Genomic DNA, 21,613 nt, shown 5'->3' with positions numbered 1-21,613 from the left:
CTCTTATTTCACTTTTTTTCCTTTTTTCTCCCACTAACAGCCAAATTCTCTTGTTCTCTCTCTCCTGTTACTTTATCTTTTTTCTCCTCCTTTATAGCCATCACTTGCTACATCTCTTCTGCATTCTCTCTATTCACACTTTGAATACTCTAATCTTTCTTTTACTTTCCTATCACATTTTTCCTTAGTGAACTATATTTTTACCATCTTTTAAACCTATTGGGTTTAAATAACTCCTGCCCCCACCATTCATGTTGTTTTGGTTAATAGTACTATAGATGGCACAGTTGACCCCTACTTTTAATGCCACATCTAGGTCATGGCTATTTATTGTTTTTGTGGTAGACAACTGATGATCCCCCCATTCATGTTTCTGTAACAATTATTATTATATATGTCATAGTAAGAACCAGGTATTTATTTTAATGCTGTAAATTGGTTTTGTTTCAGTTGTTGCTATTGTTTGTTTCTCCCTTTTTTATGGGGTGCTAGGAATCTATAGGGACCTTACGAGCTCATAGGTAAAGACTGCTGCTAAATTAAACCCAGACAAGAGATAGAGCAACTGACTGCACACACAAAGTAGTAACACTCATACTCCAGTCATACTTTAATACAAGAAATAGAAGAAACAAAAAAACCAAAATAATGACCAGGCCCCAAGGAAGAATGGCTAGGGTGGGCCTTCAGGTGGCATTCATAGACACCTGCTGCTACAATAAAAACAGAAAGAATTAATACAAAGGCTGTGGGTATCATATCTAAAAGGGGTCTCAATCTAGATCACTCTAAGACATTTTGGCAAAATAAGGTTGTAATTGAAAGGGGTACACACATAAGTAGAAGAGAAATCCATTCCAACTAATGCATAAAACTCAACACTGAAATACAACAAATTTGAAAAAATAAAGGACACAACATATCCTAAAGTTCATAATTTACTAGCAACTAAAACCAAAGATATGGAAGTGGATGAAATAACCAAGAAATAATTCAAAAGAATGACTATTAAAATGTCAATTAATTCCAAGAAAACACAGAAAAAAAACTCAATGAATTAAAGAAGTTAATATCAGATATAAACGAAAAAAATCAATAAGGAGATAGAGATATTGAAAAGGAATCAAACAGAAATATTAGATATGAAAGATATCATAAATTAAATAAAACTAAATGAAAGTCTCTCTAATAGAGTAGACCATGCTGAAGGTGGAATTTCAGAGTTGGAAGACAAAGTGACCAGCCATGACTATGCAGACAGCATTAAAGAAAAAAAAAATAAGTAACCATGACCAGAATATACAAGAACTCAGGACAACATTAAGAGATCAAATTTAAGAATCATGAAATTGAGGAGGGTTGTGAGATGCATGATAATGGAATATATAACTTCTTCAGTGAAATAATAACAGCTAATTTTCCAAACCTTGAGAATGAAATGAACATCCAGATCCAGGATGCATTCAGAATCCTAAATAGACAAGATCAAAAAAGAAGCTCTCCAAGAAACATAATTAAGATGCCTAACATAGAGGAGAAGGAAAAAATTTTAAAAGTCTCAAGAGAAAAACTTCAAGTCACATGTAGAGATAAGCCAGTCAAAGCTACTTCTGATTTCTCAACATGAACTGAGGAAAACTGGGAATGATGTATTCCAATCCCTGAAAGAAAATCAATGTCAACTGGGGTTGCTATCTATATTCACCAAAGCTAACCTTCAGAATTGAAGTATATGTAAAAACTTTCCAAGATAAGGAGAAATTATAAGAATGCATGGCTACTAAGCTGGCATTACAGAAAACACTAAAGGAAATACTTCATGGAGAAGAAATTAAAACAAACCCCAGAGCTCATAAATGGACCAATCTCATTTGATGAGTAGCTAAAAAATAAGAAATAGGAACAAATTAAACATTAGAAATAGATCAAAATGACAGGAACAAACACCTCTCAATAATAACACTGAATGTAAATGGTCTCAACTTTCCAACTAAAGGACTTAGGATAGAAGGGTGGAATAAAAAATAAGAACCAACTATATGTTATTGCAAGAGACTCACCTTATAGCAAAGATAGTCACAGAATGAAAGTGAAAAGATGGAAATTGGTATATCATGAAAGTGGAGCCAAGAAAAAAGCAAACGTAGCTACTCTCATGTCTGACAAAGCAGATTTCAAGACAAAACTATTCAGAAGAGACAAATAAGGTCACTTCATAATAGTAAAGAGAACAATCCAACAAAAATCCATAATGATAGTAAATATTTATGCCTCCAAATGTTGATGTAACCTAATTACATTTTTTAAAAAGCACCTCTCCATTGCACATTATAATTAAAATGTGTGACCTACAAAACAAGGAGAGAACTTAAAAGCACCAAAGACTCCAATAAAATAATACTGTGGGAATTCAACACACCTCTGTCACAGTTGATAGGTCACCCAGACATAAGCCCAATACTGACTCTTCACACTTAAATATATATCATAAATCAAATGGACTTAACATTTTTCTATAGAATATGCTATACTTTAATAGCTGAATACACATTATTCTCAAGTGCTCATGGAATCTTCTCCAAAACAGATCATATTTTAGTCCACAAAGCAACTCTTAGCAAATATATATATATATATATATATATATATATATATATATATATATATATACATATATATGCATTTTTTTCTCTGTGTGTGTCTTATTTGATCACAATGAAATAAAATCTGAAATCAACTTCAAAAAACAACTACAGAAACTATTTAAATATATGCATATTGAACAACAAACTTGAATGATGAGTGGGTGATAGAAGAAATCAGGGGAGAAATTATATTCTTTGAATCAAATAATAATAGTGTTACAATATACCAGAACTTCTGGGATACAATGAAGGCAGTTCTACAAGAAAAATTTACAGCTAGGAGTGTCTCCATAAGAAAATCAGAGAGATCCCAAATAAACAACCTGATGATGAGTCTCAAGGTCTTTGAAAAAACAAGAACAAATTCAGTAGAAGAAAGGCAATAATTAAGATCAGAGCTAAAATTAATGAAATGAAATTGAAACAGATCAATAAGTAGCAATGAGATAGAAGCAGTAATACAAAGCCTTTCAAAAAGAAAAGCCCAAGACAAGATGAATTCTCAGCTGCATTCTACCAGACCATTAAAGAACTAATGCCAATGCTCTTCAAATTATTACATGAAATGGAAAGGGACAGAACATTTCCAAATTCATTATATGAAGACAATATATCATATCAAAGAAAGATAACTACATACCAATATAACTCATGAACTTAAAAGCAAAAACATTAAGAAAACATTAACAAATCATATTCTACAACATATTAAGAAGATTGTACAACACAACCAAGTTGGTTTATCCCAAAGATTCAAAGATAATTTAACATATGCAAATCAATAAATGTCTTTCAACATATAAAGAAAATTAAGGACAAAAAAATCACAGTCATCTCAACAGATGCAAAGAAAACCTTTAACAAAATTCAATACTCATTCATGATAGAAACACTGAAGAAACCAGGGATGAAAAGAACTTACCTCAACATTATAAAAGCTACATATAACAAAACCAAGGCCAAAATCACAGTTAATGTGGAAAAATTGAAAGCATTCACTTTAAAATCTGGAACAATGCAAGGATATCCACTTTCACCATTTTTATTCAATGCAGTACTAGCACCTGTAGTGATAGCAATTAGGCAAGAGAAGGAAATAGAAGGAATAAAAATAGGAAGAAAGAGTGAAATTTGTAAATGATATGATCCCATACTTAAAAGACACAAAGAGCTCCACCAAAAGACTGCTAGAGCTAATAAATTCAGCAAAGTAGCAGGTTACAAAATCAACATGCATAAATCAATAGGTTTCCTGTGAACCAACAATGCTGAGACAGAAATTATGAAAACAATCCCATTAATAATAACCTCAAAAAATCAAAGAGTAAATATAACCAAGGAAGAGAAAGACTTCTACAATGAATACTAAAGAACACTGAAGAAATAAATTGAATAGCTGAAAAGATGGAAAGACCTCCTATATTCCAAAATAGCTAGAATTAATGTTAAAATGGCCACACAACCAAAAGCAATATACAGATTCAAAGCAATCCCCACAAAAGTACCAATGCCATTTCTCACAGAACTAGATAAAACAGTCCTAAATTTCATCTGAAATAATAAAAGACCCCTAATAGCCAAAGCCATTCTAAGCCAAAACTTCTAAGCAATGCTGGACATATCACAATCCCTGACTTAAATTATATTACTGAGCTATAGTAACCAAAACTCTATAATACTTGAACTAAACCAGTCATGTGAACCAATGACACAGAATAAAAGACACAAGAATGAACTCATACAGATACAGTCAGCTGATTACTAACAAAGGTGCCAAAAACATACACTACAAAAATTACATCTTTAAAAAAAAACAATTTTTTTCTGGGAAAACTGGCTATCCATATGTAGAAAAGTCAACTAAAAATGGAACAAAGATCTTGAAATTTGATGAGAAACCATAAACTGTTAGAAGAAAATTTAGGGCCAACACTCCAACAAAGAGGTGCAGTAGAACCCCCAAAACTCATGAAATAATGCCATGAGTTACTAAATGAATGTCATCAAATTAAAAAGATTCTACACAGCAAAACAAAGAATATGAAGAGAGAACCTAAGGAGTGGGAAAAAAATCTTTGCTAGCTACTCTTGTGACAAAGAATTTCTATCCATTATACATAAAGAACTTTAAAAAACTAACAACAAAGAATCCAAATTGTTAAATGGACAAATGAACTAAATAGACACTTCTCAAAAGAAGAAACACAAACTGACAACCAATATATGAAACAATGTTCAACATCATTAACAGGGAAATGCAAATCAAAACTACCCTTTATCTCACCCCTGTTTGAATGGAAGCAATCATGAATGGACTATAATAAATGCTGGAGAGAATGTGGAGAAGAAAAACTTTTACACTATCAGTGAGATTATAAATTAGTACAAACACGGTGTAAATCAGTATGGAGGTTCCTCATAAGACTAGGAATGGAACCACCATATGACCCAACTATACTACTCTTTAAGTTATCATGAAGAATTACATTCAGCATACTATAGTGATAAATGAATATACATGTTTATGGCAGTACAATTCATAATAGATAAAACTATGGAACCAGTCTATATGTCCACCAATGAACTGCTAGATTAAGAAACTGTGATATAATATACACAATGGAGTCTTACTCAGCCAAATGAAAGAATGGAATTCTGTCATTTGTAGGAAAATGGGTTGAATATGAAAATATTATGTTAAGCAAAATAACACAAATTCAGAAAGTCAAGGATTGTATGTTTTCTTTCTTATGTGGAGAGAAAAAAATTAAGAAAAAGGGTAGTGGATCTCATAAAAATCAAAGAGAGATCACTAAAGTAAAGGGAAGGGACCAGAGGGAGGAAAAGAGAAGTACTGGGGAATAATATTTGCCAAGTTCAATTGTTACATTTTATGCATATGTGAATATGTAACATCAAATCCCACTATTGACATGGACAAATGAAATACACCAATAAAAATACAGAAAAAATACAGAAAAAAGAAGATATCTTTCTCTTCCTAAAATAGTGTGTTAAAATGTAAAATAGATGCAAATTTATATTAAATAACATTCAGGTGTTGATGGAAATGTCACTAGTTTTCTTACTTTATCAATATGTCTGATGTACCAATGTATAATGGTAGTCTCAAAAAGGAGAGAAAAGGGATAAAGAAGTAAAAAGAATATTTGAAGAAATAATTATTAAAAGATAACCCATGCAAGTATTAGTGGAAAAGAGAGCTGTCATGACTGTTCTAATATCAAAATAGATTTTAAGAAAAACCACTACAAATGACAGAGAAGAACATTATAATAGTATATGTTATAAGTATAAACATATACAATCCTAGTCTCAGAGCCACAAACTATAGAAAGCAAAAACTGACATACTTGAAGGGAGAAATATAATTCTAAATAAAAGTTGGAGACTTTAATATACCTACAATAACCATAAGATCCACTAAGTACCTTGCAAGACATATATCCAAATAACGAGAGAAATAATGGTATTTGAATAAATACTTGCATGTGAATGCCCAGAACAGCACAATCCATAAGAGTCAAAGATGGAAACAACCGAATTTCCACTGAGAGAAGAATGGATAAACAAAATGCGGTACATCCACATAATGAAATATTATTCAGCTATAAAAAGAATGAAGTTGTGTTCTTGGCTGAAATGAATGAATCAAAAAGCTTGCTAAGTGAAATAAGTCAAATACAAAACGTCACAATTCTACGATTTTATCCATGAGATACTCTCAACAGAAACAACTCCACTGAGACAGAAATCAGATTGCCAGGGGCTGGTGGAATGTGGAAATATTGGGGGACTGCTTCTTGGGTACAGGTTTCCTTTGGGGTGATGAAAACAGTGTCAAACTAAATATCAGTAGAGAATAGTAGCACAATATTGTGAAGGTACTAAATGACAGTCAATTGCACATTTTACTCTTTAATTTTATTTAAAAGAAGTTTGTGCCAATTGGTCAAGCAGCCATAGTAACTGGAACATCCCTAAAAATCATTTATTTCCTTCAGGGATGACTTAAGTTTTATTTCCTTTTGTTTGTTTTTCAAATGGATGTCCAATGCTGAAGGAATCTTTTCTTTTCCCATTTTACTATTAATATGTTCTGGTGGAAGCTCATCTGACTGTATTATGGAGGTCTATTTATGGACCCTATATTATGTTGAACTGACAACTACAGTTTTATAAGGCAGGTGGAGTAAATTTTTCTATCTAGTTCATGTTTATCAGGAGTGCTTTAAATAATCATAGGCTTTTTCCTTGGCTGGTACATTTTTCAAATATTTATATCATTTTCTAGAATAAAGCCTGCTAGGGACATATTCAAATTCTAGGCCAGTATGTACCACCTACCCTTTACCAATATTAAATATGAACAGGATATATCTATCCCAAGTTTTAGTTATTTTGTCTCAACAATGTCTCCTAATTTTCTGTATAGGCAGTTTTCACATTTTCCCATCAAATTTGTCCCTAAATATCTGGTATTCTTTGATGCTACTACAAATGGTATTTTAAGGACATTTTCAATTTACACTGTCAGAATACAAAATACAATTGTCTGCTTGCTTACTTTGTATCCTGCGATTTTGACAATTTTACTTACTCATTTTAGTATTTTTTCTTCTACGTTCCTTTTGTGCTTTTCATGTTTATAAAATTTTGACATTTACTGTAAAAGGTTTCTCTATCTTCTCTTGCAATTATGTATTTTTTCTCTTGTCAAATTTCATTCACACTATGATTTTGAACAGAAGTTGTAAGCATTTATTTCATTGATAGAAAAGCAGTATTCAATATTTCAATACAGAATATGATAATAACTGAGAGACTTTTGGTTTTCAGCTTTATTAGGCTGAGGATATTTTCTTTTATTCCTAAGTTGATGGAGTTTTTATCATAAATATTGTGTTTTGTCAGATATTTTTCGCCTCTGTATTGAAATGAATGTTTCAATTTTCTCTTACTCTTTTTTATAGTGAATTGCACTGATGATTTTTTGTTTATTAGATGAACATTGCATTTCTTACATAAAATAAATTGGATCACTTTCATACATTTCTGTATTAATATTACTAATGGGTGGTAAAAATATTGATATCTATGGTCTTGGAATAGGATCATTTCTAGTGTTCTTTTCTTGTAAAGTTCTTGACTTGTTTTAGTTTATGGAGGTCAACTAAATAGAGTTGAAATGTGTAGCCTTCTTCTCCATTTTCTGAAAAGTTGCATATGGTATTAATTTCTTTTAGTTTCAAATGTTTTGATCTCATAATGAAGCCATCTTGGACTCCAGTCCTTTTCATGAGAAACTATTTAATAATTAATTCAATTTAATTAACTGATAGAGGAAACCTAAATATATCTATTTCTTCTTGAGTAAGTTTTAGTTTCTTGTGTCTTTCAAATGATTTATATCTTTTATACAAGTTGTCAATCTTACTGGCATAGAACTGTTAAAATTATCTTCTAAGTATCCTGTTAATGCCTTCACAATCTGTAATAGTTTTTATTCTTTCACTCCTAATACTCTTGCATATGATAAGAGTATGCAAAGTAGTTTTATTGTTTAAGTAAATATCTTCAAATAACCAACTTCTGGGATTTATTGATTTTTCTTTGTTTTATTTTCTATTTCAATTACATTATTTTTCTCATTTATTTCCCTCAACATATTCTTGATTTAGTTCATTGTTTACCTATATTCTTACAGTGAAAGCTGAGGTTATTGATTTTGTACATTTTCTTTTCTAAAACATCAATCTTTAAAATGCCTCTATTAGAGCTATGAATTTTCTCCTAAGCACTTATTTAGTTCACCCTACAAATCTGTATATGTTTTGTTTTTCATAATGTTGTCAAATTTCCTTTGCAATTTTGTATTTAACTCCTTGGATATTTAGAAATGAGGTTTTTAATTTCAAAATGTGGAGGCAAGAGGAGTTTCTAGGTTTCTTGTAATTTATTTCTAACTTGAGAAAATTTCTTCACAAAAAATATTTCATATAACTTCATAATTGTTTTACAGCATATCATATTAATTGTCTTTCTGAATATTCTACCAGAAATTGAGAATTATATACATGTGTGTTAGTGTGTGTGTGTGTGTGTGTGTGTGTGTTCTAACTTTATTGAGCATGTGTTCTATAAATATCAATTAACTCAAGGTGGTTGTTCAAATCTTTTACGTGTTTACTGATTTTTCGGATTCACTTATTATGTCTTTATCTGATTTTAGTTCTATATATTTCACATCAGGCAATTGGAAACACTGTTCTTATGTGCACTGCCTCACAGCATTATCATGTTTTCTTGATTCAATAATTTTTTCATTATGAGATGATCTCTTTTGAATTCTTCTTAGTCTGATATAGTTACTTGTTAAGGTCTATAGACAAGTCAAAATAACAAGTGGTATTTTGCCAGGGGAATGTAGAGTTCGTAAACAAGTCTGGATGGTGCCTGGCAAAATGCCAGAGGGAGTGGTTTGAGAAGTAACAAAAGCGATCCATTAAGTGTGGAGATTCCTTATTGGTTGACTGATGTATCTAGTTTATGCTAATTAAGATAAGCTGTGCAAAATGTATAAATAGCTCTGTTGTCCTACAATAAAGGGCTTCCATTCCTGCTGTATCAATCTACACAAGTTATTCGTTGCCCCCCCCCCCCGGCAGTTATTTAGGTTTATTTATGCTTAGTATTTAAAATTGGTTTTGTCTGTATATTTAAACATGTTTTTTGTTTTTCAAAAAATCTATACCCTTTATGCAGCCTCACAATACTTGTTTTATCATAATGTTTAATACATTTTTATGTAGTACAATTCCCCTCATATTTATAGTTAAACCTATCATCTTGGTGTTTGATTTCTATTTTACAATCTTTCTCTGTTTCTCTGTTCCTCTCTTCCCGCCTTTGTTTGGGGAGGATAAAGAGCATTTTCATATTCCATTTTAATGTATCTATTAACTTCTCATTTGTGCATTTCATACTGCTTTTAGTGATGCTTTAGAGATTATGATATGCACCTATAAGCTATTACAATCTATGTTCAAGTGACATTCTTCAACAACATTTTAATATTTGATAGTATATTTCCAATGTTAACACTTCACCCATTTTATTCTTGTTATATATATTATCTCTACACATACTATGAAAATGTTATTTTGTTATTGTTTTTGCCATTAAAATATTGCTAATGATCTATGGAACCAGAGGTTGAGAGGAGACAGAATCAGATGCCAACCACCAGCAACACTCTGCAGCTGGTAGCATCCTATGTAGAGCAAAGAGCTTACAGAATGAGGTGGGCTTTGGGCATTTTCCCCTCAGTGATAAGTGATGGAATCCAGAACTGGCAATATAATTAGTAAACCCTTATAGTTATGGATTTATCATTGGAAGACAGAGAGACAGAGGTAGAAAGAGGAAGAAAGGAGAAGGGGAAGGGGAAGGAGGGCAAATAGAGAAAGAGGGGAGAAGCTGATGACTCCTTGATAGAGATGGAAACTGAGACTTGATTCATTTCACTTTCATTTTTTAATTTATTCATTTTTCCCATCTGAATTCATAATTGGGTCAGGAATGGCATTGGATACTACCAACCATACTAGTCCAAAGAAGACATGGTAATTTTAGACTTGTGTATTTTTTAATGTTGGGAACTAATTTTATATACTAAACTGGCAAAGGAGGACAAGTTGACAAATCACAATCGTCATTTGCTAAGACCATTAAATGTTCATAATATTCCATAAAACCTCACAATAGCTTGGTGGAGTTGATCCAATAGTTTTATGAGTACCATTAGGTAAATGCAGATAGAGTTGATTTCAGTCTCTTTCACATACCACCCAGATGCAGACTCCAGTTAGCACACAGTAGTTTTTCAAAGATTTTCAAACAAAAATAGTTATTTTAAACATACTCTTTTCTTTGTTGAAATTAAAAGCAAACATCTCACTCTATAACAAATATAAGAAATCGATGTATAAGAAAAGCAGTTTTCAAGCTCTCATGTGTTCCATCAGCTCCTGAACTATTTAACAAGCTTCCACATGTGTGGAGGCAGCAGAGCCCTGGAGAAATGCAGGGGCTACTAAGGTAGTGGGAAAGGAAGCAGAGACATTAGGAGAAGGGAACTTATGGCAGTGTGGGAGAGGATATCTATAGAGACTTTTTCAGTCACAAATAATAATGAGCAGGGTTTCAGGGAGATCCTAGATAGAGGATTTAAGATTTGTTGTTGATAAATGTTTGGAATGGAAATATCTTTCACTCTGCTCTAAAAGATTTAACTTGATTTTTTTGTACTTCATTAAATGCAGATATGGTTCTGCTTTCAATGTAGTATAATGCTGCTACTGGCTATGAGAGGCAAAGGAACTGCTCCCTACAACTTGTATTCTTCAAGGAACAGAATACTAGGTCTAAATCATTACACAGTTTGAGAGTATAAGTAGGTGAGTATATATACATACAATAATTCAATATCAATGCAGACATGAAAGTGGAAATCATTAGGATTAATAGTCAAAAATACCAGATTAAAAGTTTGGCTTCACTTACTATTTTTTCTTTATTTCCTAAACAACAGACTTATAAAGGAAATAATATTTGAAGAACAAACTTACATGATTTGGAGTCTGGCGATGGGGGAGAAATATTAGACACAGCAAGGTCACTTTTTGATTTTTTAGGCTTCTTTGCATTTAATTGCCAAGGTTTATCATAGCTTCTGAAATCCCTTCTTGTTCCTTTAGATTCTGTTAAAACAAAATATGCATAAAAATCAATAATAAGTATGAAGGTATTCTTGTCATCAAATATAGCAATGTACAAAGGACCACTGAGCCAGCAAAGAATGAGACATTGGGTGTCATGCGGTTTCTTTATTCTGTAGTTCTTTCTGGCCAAGGAAAACAATTCATATTAATGCAAATAATATAGCAAGGCTACTATTCCTATCTAGTTGGTGGAAAAGAGAAGAGATGAGACAGGATGTGACCACTACTAGAAATTTCAATATCAGCCATGATTTCACCTATCCCAAAGTTTGAAAATAATCCAAATAGTTTCAAGCTACATGGTAAGGGGACAAGAAGAATTCACCTACACTATTGGTGGACAAACCTAAAACTAGATAGAATACTCCACATTTAAATTTTAATAAACAGAAAAATATATTTCTAAGAAAAATTTCATTTAAAAACACAAGAATACAGCATCCACAATGCAGAGATCATACTTTTAAAAGCATTAAATATCAGAATATAACTGATTTTGTCTTTTGAATAAAAATAAAGGAAAACGGACTATATGAAATCAAAAGAAATTAGAGCCAGTCACGGTGGTGCACGCCTGTAATCCCAGAGGCTCAGAAGGCTGAAGCAGGAGGATGGCAAGCTCAAAGCCAGCCTCAGCAAAAGTGAGGCACTAAGCAACTCAGTGAGATCCTGTCTCTAAATAAAATATAAAATGGGGCTGGGGATGTGGTCCAGTAGTTGAGTGCCCCTGAGTTAAATCTCTGGTACTCCCCCCAACAAAATAAAGAAATTAGAGTAGAGATAAGTCAACCAACCTATGATTGAAAATGGAAATGTGCACAGAAAAAATTATCTTTTAAAAAAAGATGAGTAGGAGACTAAAATGCAATAACACATTTAAATTTGTGTTCAAAGTAAGAAAGAGGAGAGAACCGGAACTGTCAAAAATTTAATCAGTGGCATGGAGAACATACTTTATTCAATAAACCCCATAAGAAGAGAGTCAATAAATATGAAAGGCAAACACAATGACAAATGAAATGAGATAAATGAAGAGCTGTGGAGGAGACTCAATATACACATGATTGATTTTCCTGAAAAATCACAGTCAACAGCCCAATAAAACTTTTGAAAAATATAAGTTTAAAAAATCCATACATATTCAAGAAAAATAATTTCTTTTATTATTCCTAAAAATATTCTTTCTATATCTCTCATATTTTCACTACATCAACCTCCTGAAGGTTTTTAGCTTTCTATGTCTAAATCTCCTCCTGCCGTTGCTCACTGTGTCATATCTGACCTTGTGCTTCATCATCATCAGAATCACTTGCTCACAAATATCAACTCCTCCACAAAACTCTTCTTCTACCCTCCATGATCCACATGGTATCACAATCACAATTCTCAATCTGCCCCTCAAAATTTTTTCTCTCTCCCAACCCAGCTCTTATGAACACTAATGAAAAAAAAATCACCTTTTTGATGCTGCTTTCTATGATGAATTAATTAAAAATTAATTCATGTCTTCAACTTCAGTAAGGCCCCAAAACTGCTTAACAAACCCTCTTACCTTTAGCAAACAACCTCACCTCTTAATAAACAACGAAATTTAAGGCATCCAGAATGATCTTACATGTATCTTCTTCCATATTCTAAGTACACATCTTCCACATGTTTAACCACATTTTCCTCCATTCTTTCACCCTCATGTTTTTCATGATTAGTTGTGTTGGGAGTCACACCGCCTCAAAAGACTAACTTCCCTATCCCCTGAGAGCCGTCCAATGGTGAGCCCTGCTAATTCACATGATCCTGACCCACCAATCAGAATTTCCCCATCCCCTAAGAAGAACCATCCAATGGTGAGCCCTGCTGGCTCACGAGATCCTTATCCACCAATCAGACTATCCCTGCTGGCTCACATGATCCTTACCCACCAATCAGAAAGCACCCTATGCCAACTGACAACCATTAAACTGTCATAACTGTCAAACCACCCCCGGCTCTATAAATATGCAGAGCTGTTCCTCAATAAACAGGCATTTTCTCCGAAGACCAGCCTTGATCGTTCTTTCAAGTTGTATGATACTGAATGAGTTCCACACCAGGACTTCAGCCTTGAACTACCCCAGAGTTTAGAGTCAGCACCAATTGCCTACTGTAACTATCTCCAAAGATTTTCCACAGGAAACTCAAATTAATCAATAGGAATTGAGCTTATATTTCCCTTTATAAATTTAGTTTTATGTTCCTATCTTGCCTTATTAAATGAGCATTTATGCCATCACTCAAGTCAGTAAACTGGGAGTTATGATAATCTCCTCCCTCCTTTCCCCTTCTGCAAGGAAAGAGTCATAAGTGCTTGTGCAAGTCAGAATTCTAAGAAAACTGGAAAAATAACAAGGTAATTTATAATCATGATCGATGTACCCAGGTGTTCTGCCCTATTATTCTATTCCCTCCTTGAGTGAAGTCAGGACTTTTGACCTGCTTCTATCCAATAAAAATATGGCAAAGGTTTTGTCAATGTCATGATTACATTATTAATAAGACTCCATTTTAGCAGAACAGAATGAGAGAAATTCCGTTACTGCCTTTAAAAAAGTAAACTGTCATGAGGTGAGAGAGCAATGTGGCAATGAACCTTGCATTGCATCTAGGAGCTGAAAACAGACCCTAAATGAAGGCCAGAAAGGAAACAGGGTTCTCAGTCACAAAGCTGCACGGGATAAATTTTGCCTCTGTTGGGTGAAGTCTTCATTCACCTAAATGAGCTTGAAAGCAGATTCTTCTGTTGGCAAGCTCCAGATGAGAATGAAACCCGGTCAACATCTTGACTTGCAGCCTGGTGAGGCTTAACACTTAGCTAAGCCAGGCATAAATTTCAACAAGGACACTGAGATGCTAAATGTGTACCGGTTAAAGTCCCCAGTGTAATAAATCATTCTCTCTTCAGATACAATGTTTTATAAAACATGGACTCACATGAACTTTGGTAAGCTCACAGGTGCTCATCTGATATGCTTTTACCTGGTGGGTGCCATTTTAGCACTTATAAGCCAAAGATTAAACACCTAATTTATAATCTAAACCCAAGAAAGTGGGGCCAAGAAAAAACAAGGGTTCCCTCTGTTGTTTGCCAAAAGCTCATATTCTAGTTTCCCGTATGATGCAGACAGCTGTGCATGGATCATCAACACCAGATATGTCTTCATTCTTCAGGAAATACCCTATTCTCTATTCAGGGTCTTGAGAAAGCACTAATATGACAACACACATAGAGACAAAATCCTTTCCATGAGATCCCACAGAGCATGAAGGGAAGAAGAGAAATCATAGTGTCATCACAGAAAAAAAAAAACATTTTGAATCCAAACAAGCTGATTCCCTGGAGAATCAGGCAAGGAGTGGGGCAGCTAAGGAGATCTGGACTTGAAAATAAATACCTGAGACAACAGAACAGTGTGTAAAAATGGTGAAGTCAAGTCTACCCAAGGATCTCACCAGTGTTTACTGGGGAAATAAAGTTATCATAAAGCTGGAGGGCTGGTTCCCCAACATCCAGAAGGAACGATTTCTCCTAAATCTGAACTTATACACAGGATAACATGAGGGCTACAGAAAATGGAGACTGCTCATCAGTTTGAGAAGTAAGAAAACTAATTTTGTAGACATCTAGTCTTTTTTTTCTTACTTTTTTTCTTACTTTTCTATACAGATAAACTGTAAGCATTTAATTCAAAATATTCATAAAAGAAACAAAAAATTAGAATGATTTGTTTGAACTCATACACAATGAAATCCTTCTCTGCAATCTGAACCATCTCTATTAAATGAAATACCCTGATTTTTATATTTTGAAGTACAATGCAATATCTTCAAATTCAAAAATACTATAAGTTTTAACATCTGGGTGAAGTCACAGTCAAATACATGAAAACCTTAGGTATCCATTCATCTAGATTGATCTTATCAAAATCAAAAAGACTTGAAATTTTTCATTTACCTGATGTTTCACTTTCTGCCCAGAGAGCTGCAGATCCAGACAAAGTTCTTTGCAGTTGTCCACGATTTCCTTGTTTAGACTGAAGATGGTCAATAAGAAATGGGATTGGCTGGTCAGGTGTCTCAGTTATTAGCTTGGTCATTAATTCCTGAAGACAGAATGGAGCACACATTTATATCTAATAACCATAGCAAAGATAATAACAAACATTAAATTAGCATTTCATATTGTCAATCATCACTGTTTCTAGGCAGCAACTAATTTAATCCTAAGAATATTTTCAGGCAGGGACAAATTACTGCTCTCATTCTGAGAGAAGTGAAGTATAGACAACTGAACTGTCTACATTGCAGAGCTAAAATAGAGCAAACCCAAGAGGTATTTGTTTCTATTAATCTTTATTTCTCATAGTTAGCCTAAATATACTAGAAATTTTATCTAAATACTTATTTTTAAAAAGCATCATCTCAGAATTTTAAGTTTTTGTTTACTGTTCTGAGAGATGCCATTACAAACTAAGTGTTAGATAAAATTCACCATATGCCTTATATACTAAGTTTTAGATATCAGACACACTCTAAAAAGTTACTGTGTTAATGAGGTATATTCAAATCTAAAGTGATTAGGTTATGAGAGCTGTAACCTTATCAGTCCATTTGAGCTTGAATGGATTGACTCGGGGATCACCATAGGCCGGGGGACATGGCTACTGAAGGTGGGTCATGGGGGCATGCCATTAAGGGGTTCATTTTCCTTCAGCTCCTTCCTCTCTCCCTCTCTGTTTCCTGATCCTGCCAGGAGCCCAGCAGTTTTTTTTTTTTTCCTGATCCCCCTGCTGGGCCCTTTGGCCATGATGTGCTGCCTCTCTTGGGCCTAGAACAATGGATTCAGCCTAGCATGGACTGAACCTCCAAAACCTTCAGCCCCAGATGAACTTTTCCACCTTTAAGTTGTTCTCATCGGGTATTTTGGTCATGGTGACACAAAGCTGATTAAAGCATACACTAATGTCATGTTTCCTTCTTATCCACACATAAATATCCCAAAATGAAGAAAATTTTGTTGGAATGAATAAATGGGTAATATGCCAGAGATTCACAGAAATGAAAAAGTGTCTGAAATAGTCCCCAAACATTACAGAATCTTCTTTTTCCAAAAATCTCTGATGAGTAAATCTTTTGGTCTCTTCCTCTGTGTATGTTTCTCCCCCTCCCCCTCCCCCTCCCCTCCCCCTCCTACTCCCTCTCCCTCTCATTAAACAACAGCAAGATCTTTACCTGTGGAACAGGCCATTCCATTTTTAAATAGCTCTAATGATACCTTAAATTGGGCCAAAATTTGCCCAAGGGTAATATCTACACATTGTTTTTTCCAGTCAGAAAGAGCAAAAAAACAATCCCCAATTTGTGGTCAATTAGAATCCCCAGATTGTTCGAACATAAACAGCTGTCAAGCCGCAGGAGCTATGAAATTGGATTTGTAAACTCACAAGCACCACTTTTCCGTCTTATCAGTCACATTCCATCTTGTTGGTTTTAGCCTAGAATTCTGGTCTGTCAACTGTCATTTTATGTTCAGATTCTAGGAGAGGCAATCTAGTGAGCAGGCCTGAAAAATCAGATGTTAGGAGTCCTAGTGGAAGGGGTACTAGAAATTGCCATGCCATTGTCTTTTTGTTTGATGGTGGCCTCTCCCCCCCCCACACTTGAATGTTTTTCTCTCAGATGGCTGATGGTGATCCCATCATCGTTCAGTCTACAAGGATACCTTCTCAGTGAGGCTTAGCCTTAACCAATCTTTCAAGACTTTATCACTTTATTTTTTTCTCAGCCTTCAGCACTCTCCAGAGTCATTTTGCTAACTATTTGTCCACCTATTATCTCAGGGATGTTCGTTTACATTTATAACAGTCTACAAACACACAGATTTATCTGAGCAGAGCCTAAATGGTTTTTGTAGATGACAAGATCCCAAGCTGGTCTTAGAGATATGCATCAAATAATTCAGAGTATCTCAAAAAAAAAAATGTGCTGATTGAACCTAGATTTGGAGCTTAAAAGAGCAAGAGGTTTCTACCCTAAATACACTGTAATGCAAAATATTTATAAGACAAATGTAATACTTTTTTTAGTCTGAAAAACAGGTAAGCAAACACCAGTTAGTATAGTCTTATTTATTTCTGCTGCTGAAAAATCTCAGTCATTCGAATTATAACTAAAGAGGCCATTTTGTCTACTGTTGTAATCATGAAGCACTGCAGGTTCAATTAAACTCCAATTATACATCAATGGCTGGAATTTTAAACATTTCAGATTTCGCACTTATGGGAGAGATGTATTACATTCTATTTGAGCTCATTGTACATTACAAATGCCATTAGAAAATGGAAAGAAAAGTAAATCGAAGTGAGGCAGAAAAAATAAGAAGTAAAGTAGGACAGAAGAAAAAAGAAATACATAGGAAACATTTAAGGAAGGACAAGACAATATAATTTTAAAGTTCTTCATACTTTTTCCAGGCCTGTCATTCTCCAACCTAGTTCTTCCCAGGCCTATCACTCCCAAATTTCAGGGAAATGTATAAATCTTAGAGTTACCATAAAACCACTTACTCATGACAATTACCTTTTGCACTATTAATTAGTCCACTGATAAATATATTAAGCAAAGAGAGACATAATATTTTTAAGAAACTTATAATTTAGGGGACTTTCTAGTGTTATCTATAGATTATATAATGGAGCCAACACCATTCTAAAGACCCTGAAAATGATAACACCACCATAAACAATCTTGTGATCATCAGATTAATGCCATGCTTACACAGCCTCCCATACCTACCCTTTACCAAGTTTTGTTTAAAAGAAGAACCAGTTACCCCAAAAGCAAATCTCACTTTTCCTGCCATCATTTGTTTTATTTATTTATTTATCTTGAAATGACATTGTCTTGATAAAGAATGCTTCTGGATAGGCACAAAATAATATGATATCTCACAATATTAAATTTAATTTCATGGGTTTTTATTGGTTCTTTTTAGTTATTCATGACAGTAGAATTCATCTTGACATGATTATAAAAGCATGGAATAAATCTTATTCTAATTCACACCCCAGTATCTCCTCTCCCCCTCCCCCTCCCCTCCACTGGCTCCCTTCCCTCTGTTATCTTTCTGCCATTTACCCATAGTTATTTTTCAAATTGATTTCTTGTGGATGTACATGATAGTGAGATTCTCTGTGTTGTATTCATATACGAACATAGGAAAGTTGTGTCAGATTCATTCCACTGTCATTCCTTTTCCCATTCCTTCTCCCTTCCCATCAATCCCCTTTGTCTACTCTCCTAAACTTTATTCTCTCTACCCCTTATTGTGGGTTAGCTCCCACATATCAGAGAAAACATTCCACCTTTGGTTTGAGATAACCCACATTTTCCCTTGAACATGTCTCTGCTTTCCCAAATAAATCTTTGTCTGTGTCTCTGACTGGCACGTGCTGAAATTCTTTTCATGACATAATCCCAGGACCCCACTTGTCAAGTACCCACCCTCAGGAACTCTTCAGACTGTCTTCTGGTGACATCTCTTCTCCTCAGGCAGAGGGACCAACTAGACTATTCTAATCACAGAAAGCATGAGCACTAAGATAAAAGCAAAATTAGGTCAGAGTAAAGAGCTCCAGAATCACAGTGATTTCTCTCCTGAGACCGCAGAAGGTATCATATGCTTTTTATAAAAAAAAAAATTCCACCTTTAGAATTGGACAGGAAGTTTCCATATTTTTGTTCTTGTAAAATAAACTGAAGTTCCCCAATGTTTTCCTCAGAAGATAGATTACACAGTCAAAATATGCCAAGTATTCTCTATTATATTTTAAAAGTATTATCAGTCCAATAACTAGTTTTGGCTACACTTAAATTCCACTAATAAGTATTAGAGATTGAAGACCCAGAACAATTGCAGTCACAGCAAAATGAAAACAGTTAATGTTTGCAATAGAGTGTGTTAGGCATCTGGGTTGGGAAACAGGACAGTAGAATTCATCTTGACATGATTATAAAATTATAAAACCATCTAGCTATAGATGATTTTACTTACAAGAGGAATGATCCTGCCTCTCACTTAATCCACATTAACTAGAACTCAAATGATTCTGAGAGCTTGAACTTGCAAAAATCCCTTTCCTGGGCAAGAAAATGTGAATCCTTAGATTTGCAAAGATGCTCCTGGCAATAAAAAGATTGATTTCTTTCCACCCCTGGGACTTAGAGGTACAAAAATAGAACCGAGGGGTTGAAAGATTTGAGGAAGTGAGAATAGAGATGTGTAGTTAGAATGTAAAGTCAGGGCTAGAAATGGATAGCAGGAAGTTTCACAAGGATCACTGACCAGAAGGAAGAAAATATCTCAGAGCATGAAGACAGTCTCAGGTACACATTCTGAATACCGTAGATGGAGTGTGTCCAGGAGGAGGCTCATCTGCCAGTCTTGCCATTGGTGTAAGAGTCATGACATGAAATTCCCTAGGAGATTTGTGCTATGTGTCTAAATTAAAAGAAAATAAGAGTGGTGATAGCACTTCTGCCTGGTAACAAAATGCCTGTGAACATTTTAGGTTAAATATTTAGGTATTGATAAAATGCAAGTATTATGATGTGTTTACACTCACTGCCTAGATAAACCTGAGTCATTCAGGTTGCAATCAAAATATACTAGCAGTTATTACCAAAAAAGGTTTAAATTCTAATTTAAATTTATCAGGCAATATCAGTAAAATTGCTCATGTATGGAATATGCAATAGGTAATACAGGAAATTAGACACACAGGGTTTAAAATCAGATAGACATTCCTGAATCATTCATCTCCTACTTACTAGCTGTGTGACTTTAGGCAAGGTACTTAATCACTTTAACATCCAATACTCCATCCACTAGCCAGTCATGATAGAACATATCTACAATACCAGAGGCTTTGGAAACTGAGGCAAGAAGGATCTCCAGTTCAAAGCCAGTTGTGACAACTTAGCAAAGCCATAAGCAATTTAGTGAGACCTTGTCTGAAAAGACCCTGGTGATGTGGTTCAGTGGTTAAGAGCACCCCTGGGTTCAATTCCCCATACCAAAACAGTAAATAAATACTCCATGTACTAATGTGAATGATAATAGTAACTGCATCACAGGGTAACCATGGGGTAATAAGATAATGATGGCAAAGCATTCCCAAAGTCCCTGAGTTATGTGTAGACTACCATGATGGATGATCTAACACTTCCTTCTAAGATATAACACTTCCTAGGGAACTATTTCCAGAATCTCCTTCAGATGATCTAGGTTAGAGTTTCTCAAGGAGAGGAATTTGTAGGGGTCTTGGAAAGCACAGAGGAGCAGAAGAAATTATTCTCTAAAGTTAGCCGGGTATGGTAGCTCATGTCTGTGATCCCAGTTACTCTGAAGTTGACTGCAGGCAGATGTGACAGCAGATGAGATTCAACAGCAGCTTCCCAGCATGTTTGTGGGAAACTTCACTGCAGCTCGAAAGCTCTGCAAAGCACAGAAGTGCAGCAGCTTCCAGGCAAGCACTGGAGACCACCTGCTTCTGTGCTGCAGGCTGAGCTCCTCAGGGTCAGCTCCTCTGATCCCAGCTGACAGTCCCTTTGACTGCATCTGACTGCCTACCTCTCCATCATGAAAACTCAGTTTTACAAAACCCTATTAGGACTTGGATACACAGAGGGGGTTATCTCTTCCGACTTAACCACTAATGACATACCCACAAAGCTGTTAGCTACTATCTTAATGTTTATTATGATTTTTCAATATTTACATCTTCATATAATTTATTTAGGTATGTCTGTTTATTACTATTATCATAATTATGCATTTTCACTGGTATATGTGCAAAACATTCTATTCTTTATTTTTTATTTTAAAACCAACAACTGACTTTGTAATATAGTTAATTATCAACTATAACCTTTAACTTCATAAATATACTATACATTAAAACAGGCCCCTGCATTGATATCTGCCTCCTATTATTTTAATTACCCTTCCATTACTTGTAATACTTCAAAATATTACTTTTAAATTATGATTACATAGGAAGATAAACATCATTTTTAAAAATTTGGAAGACCAATCTAAAGAACATGAATCATTAAGTAATAAGCAAATAT

General features: G+C 34.3%; 1 protein-coding gene across 11 annotated transcripts in view; it reads right to left on the bottom strand.

Moving 5' to 3' along the window:
• Positions 1 to 21,613, bottom strand: part of C7H8orf34 (chromosome 7 C8orf34 homolog) — a 499,329-nt gene that overhangs the window by 413,840 nt on the left and 63,876 nt on the right. For all 11 annotated transcript variants that reach the window (XM_078017141.1, XM_078017138.1, XM_040294025.2 and 8 more), the window contains exons 2-3: positions 15,438 to 15,585; positions 11,297 to 11,428 (exon numbers count right to left, since the gene is read on the bottom strand). In XM_078017141.1, the coding sequence (XP_077873267.1) occupies positions 11,297 to 11,428; positions 15,438 to 15,585 (280 nt within the window). The remainder of the gene's footprint in view (positions 1 to 11,296; positions 11,429 to 15,437; positions 15,586 to 21,613) is intronic.

Source organism: Ictidomys tridecemlineatus, chromosome 7 (genome assembly GCF_052094955.1).
Source record: "Ictidomys tridecemlineatus isolate mIctTri1 chromosome 7, mIctTri1.hap1, whole genome shotgun sequence".
Classification (NCBI taxonomy): Eukaryota; Metazoa; Chordata; class Mammalia; order Rodentia; family Sciuridae; genus Ictidomys; species Ictidomys tridecemlineatus.
Note: the sequence above shows the minus strand (reverse complement) of the source record. Positions and strands in the feature narration are given on the sequence as shown.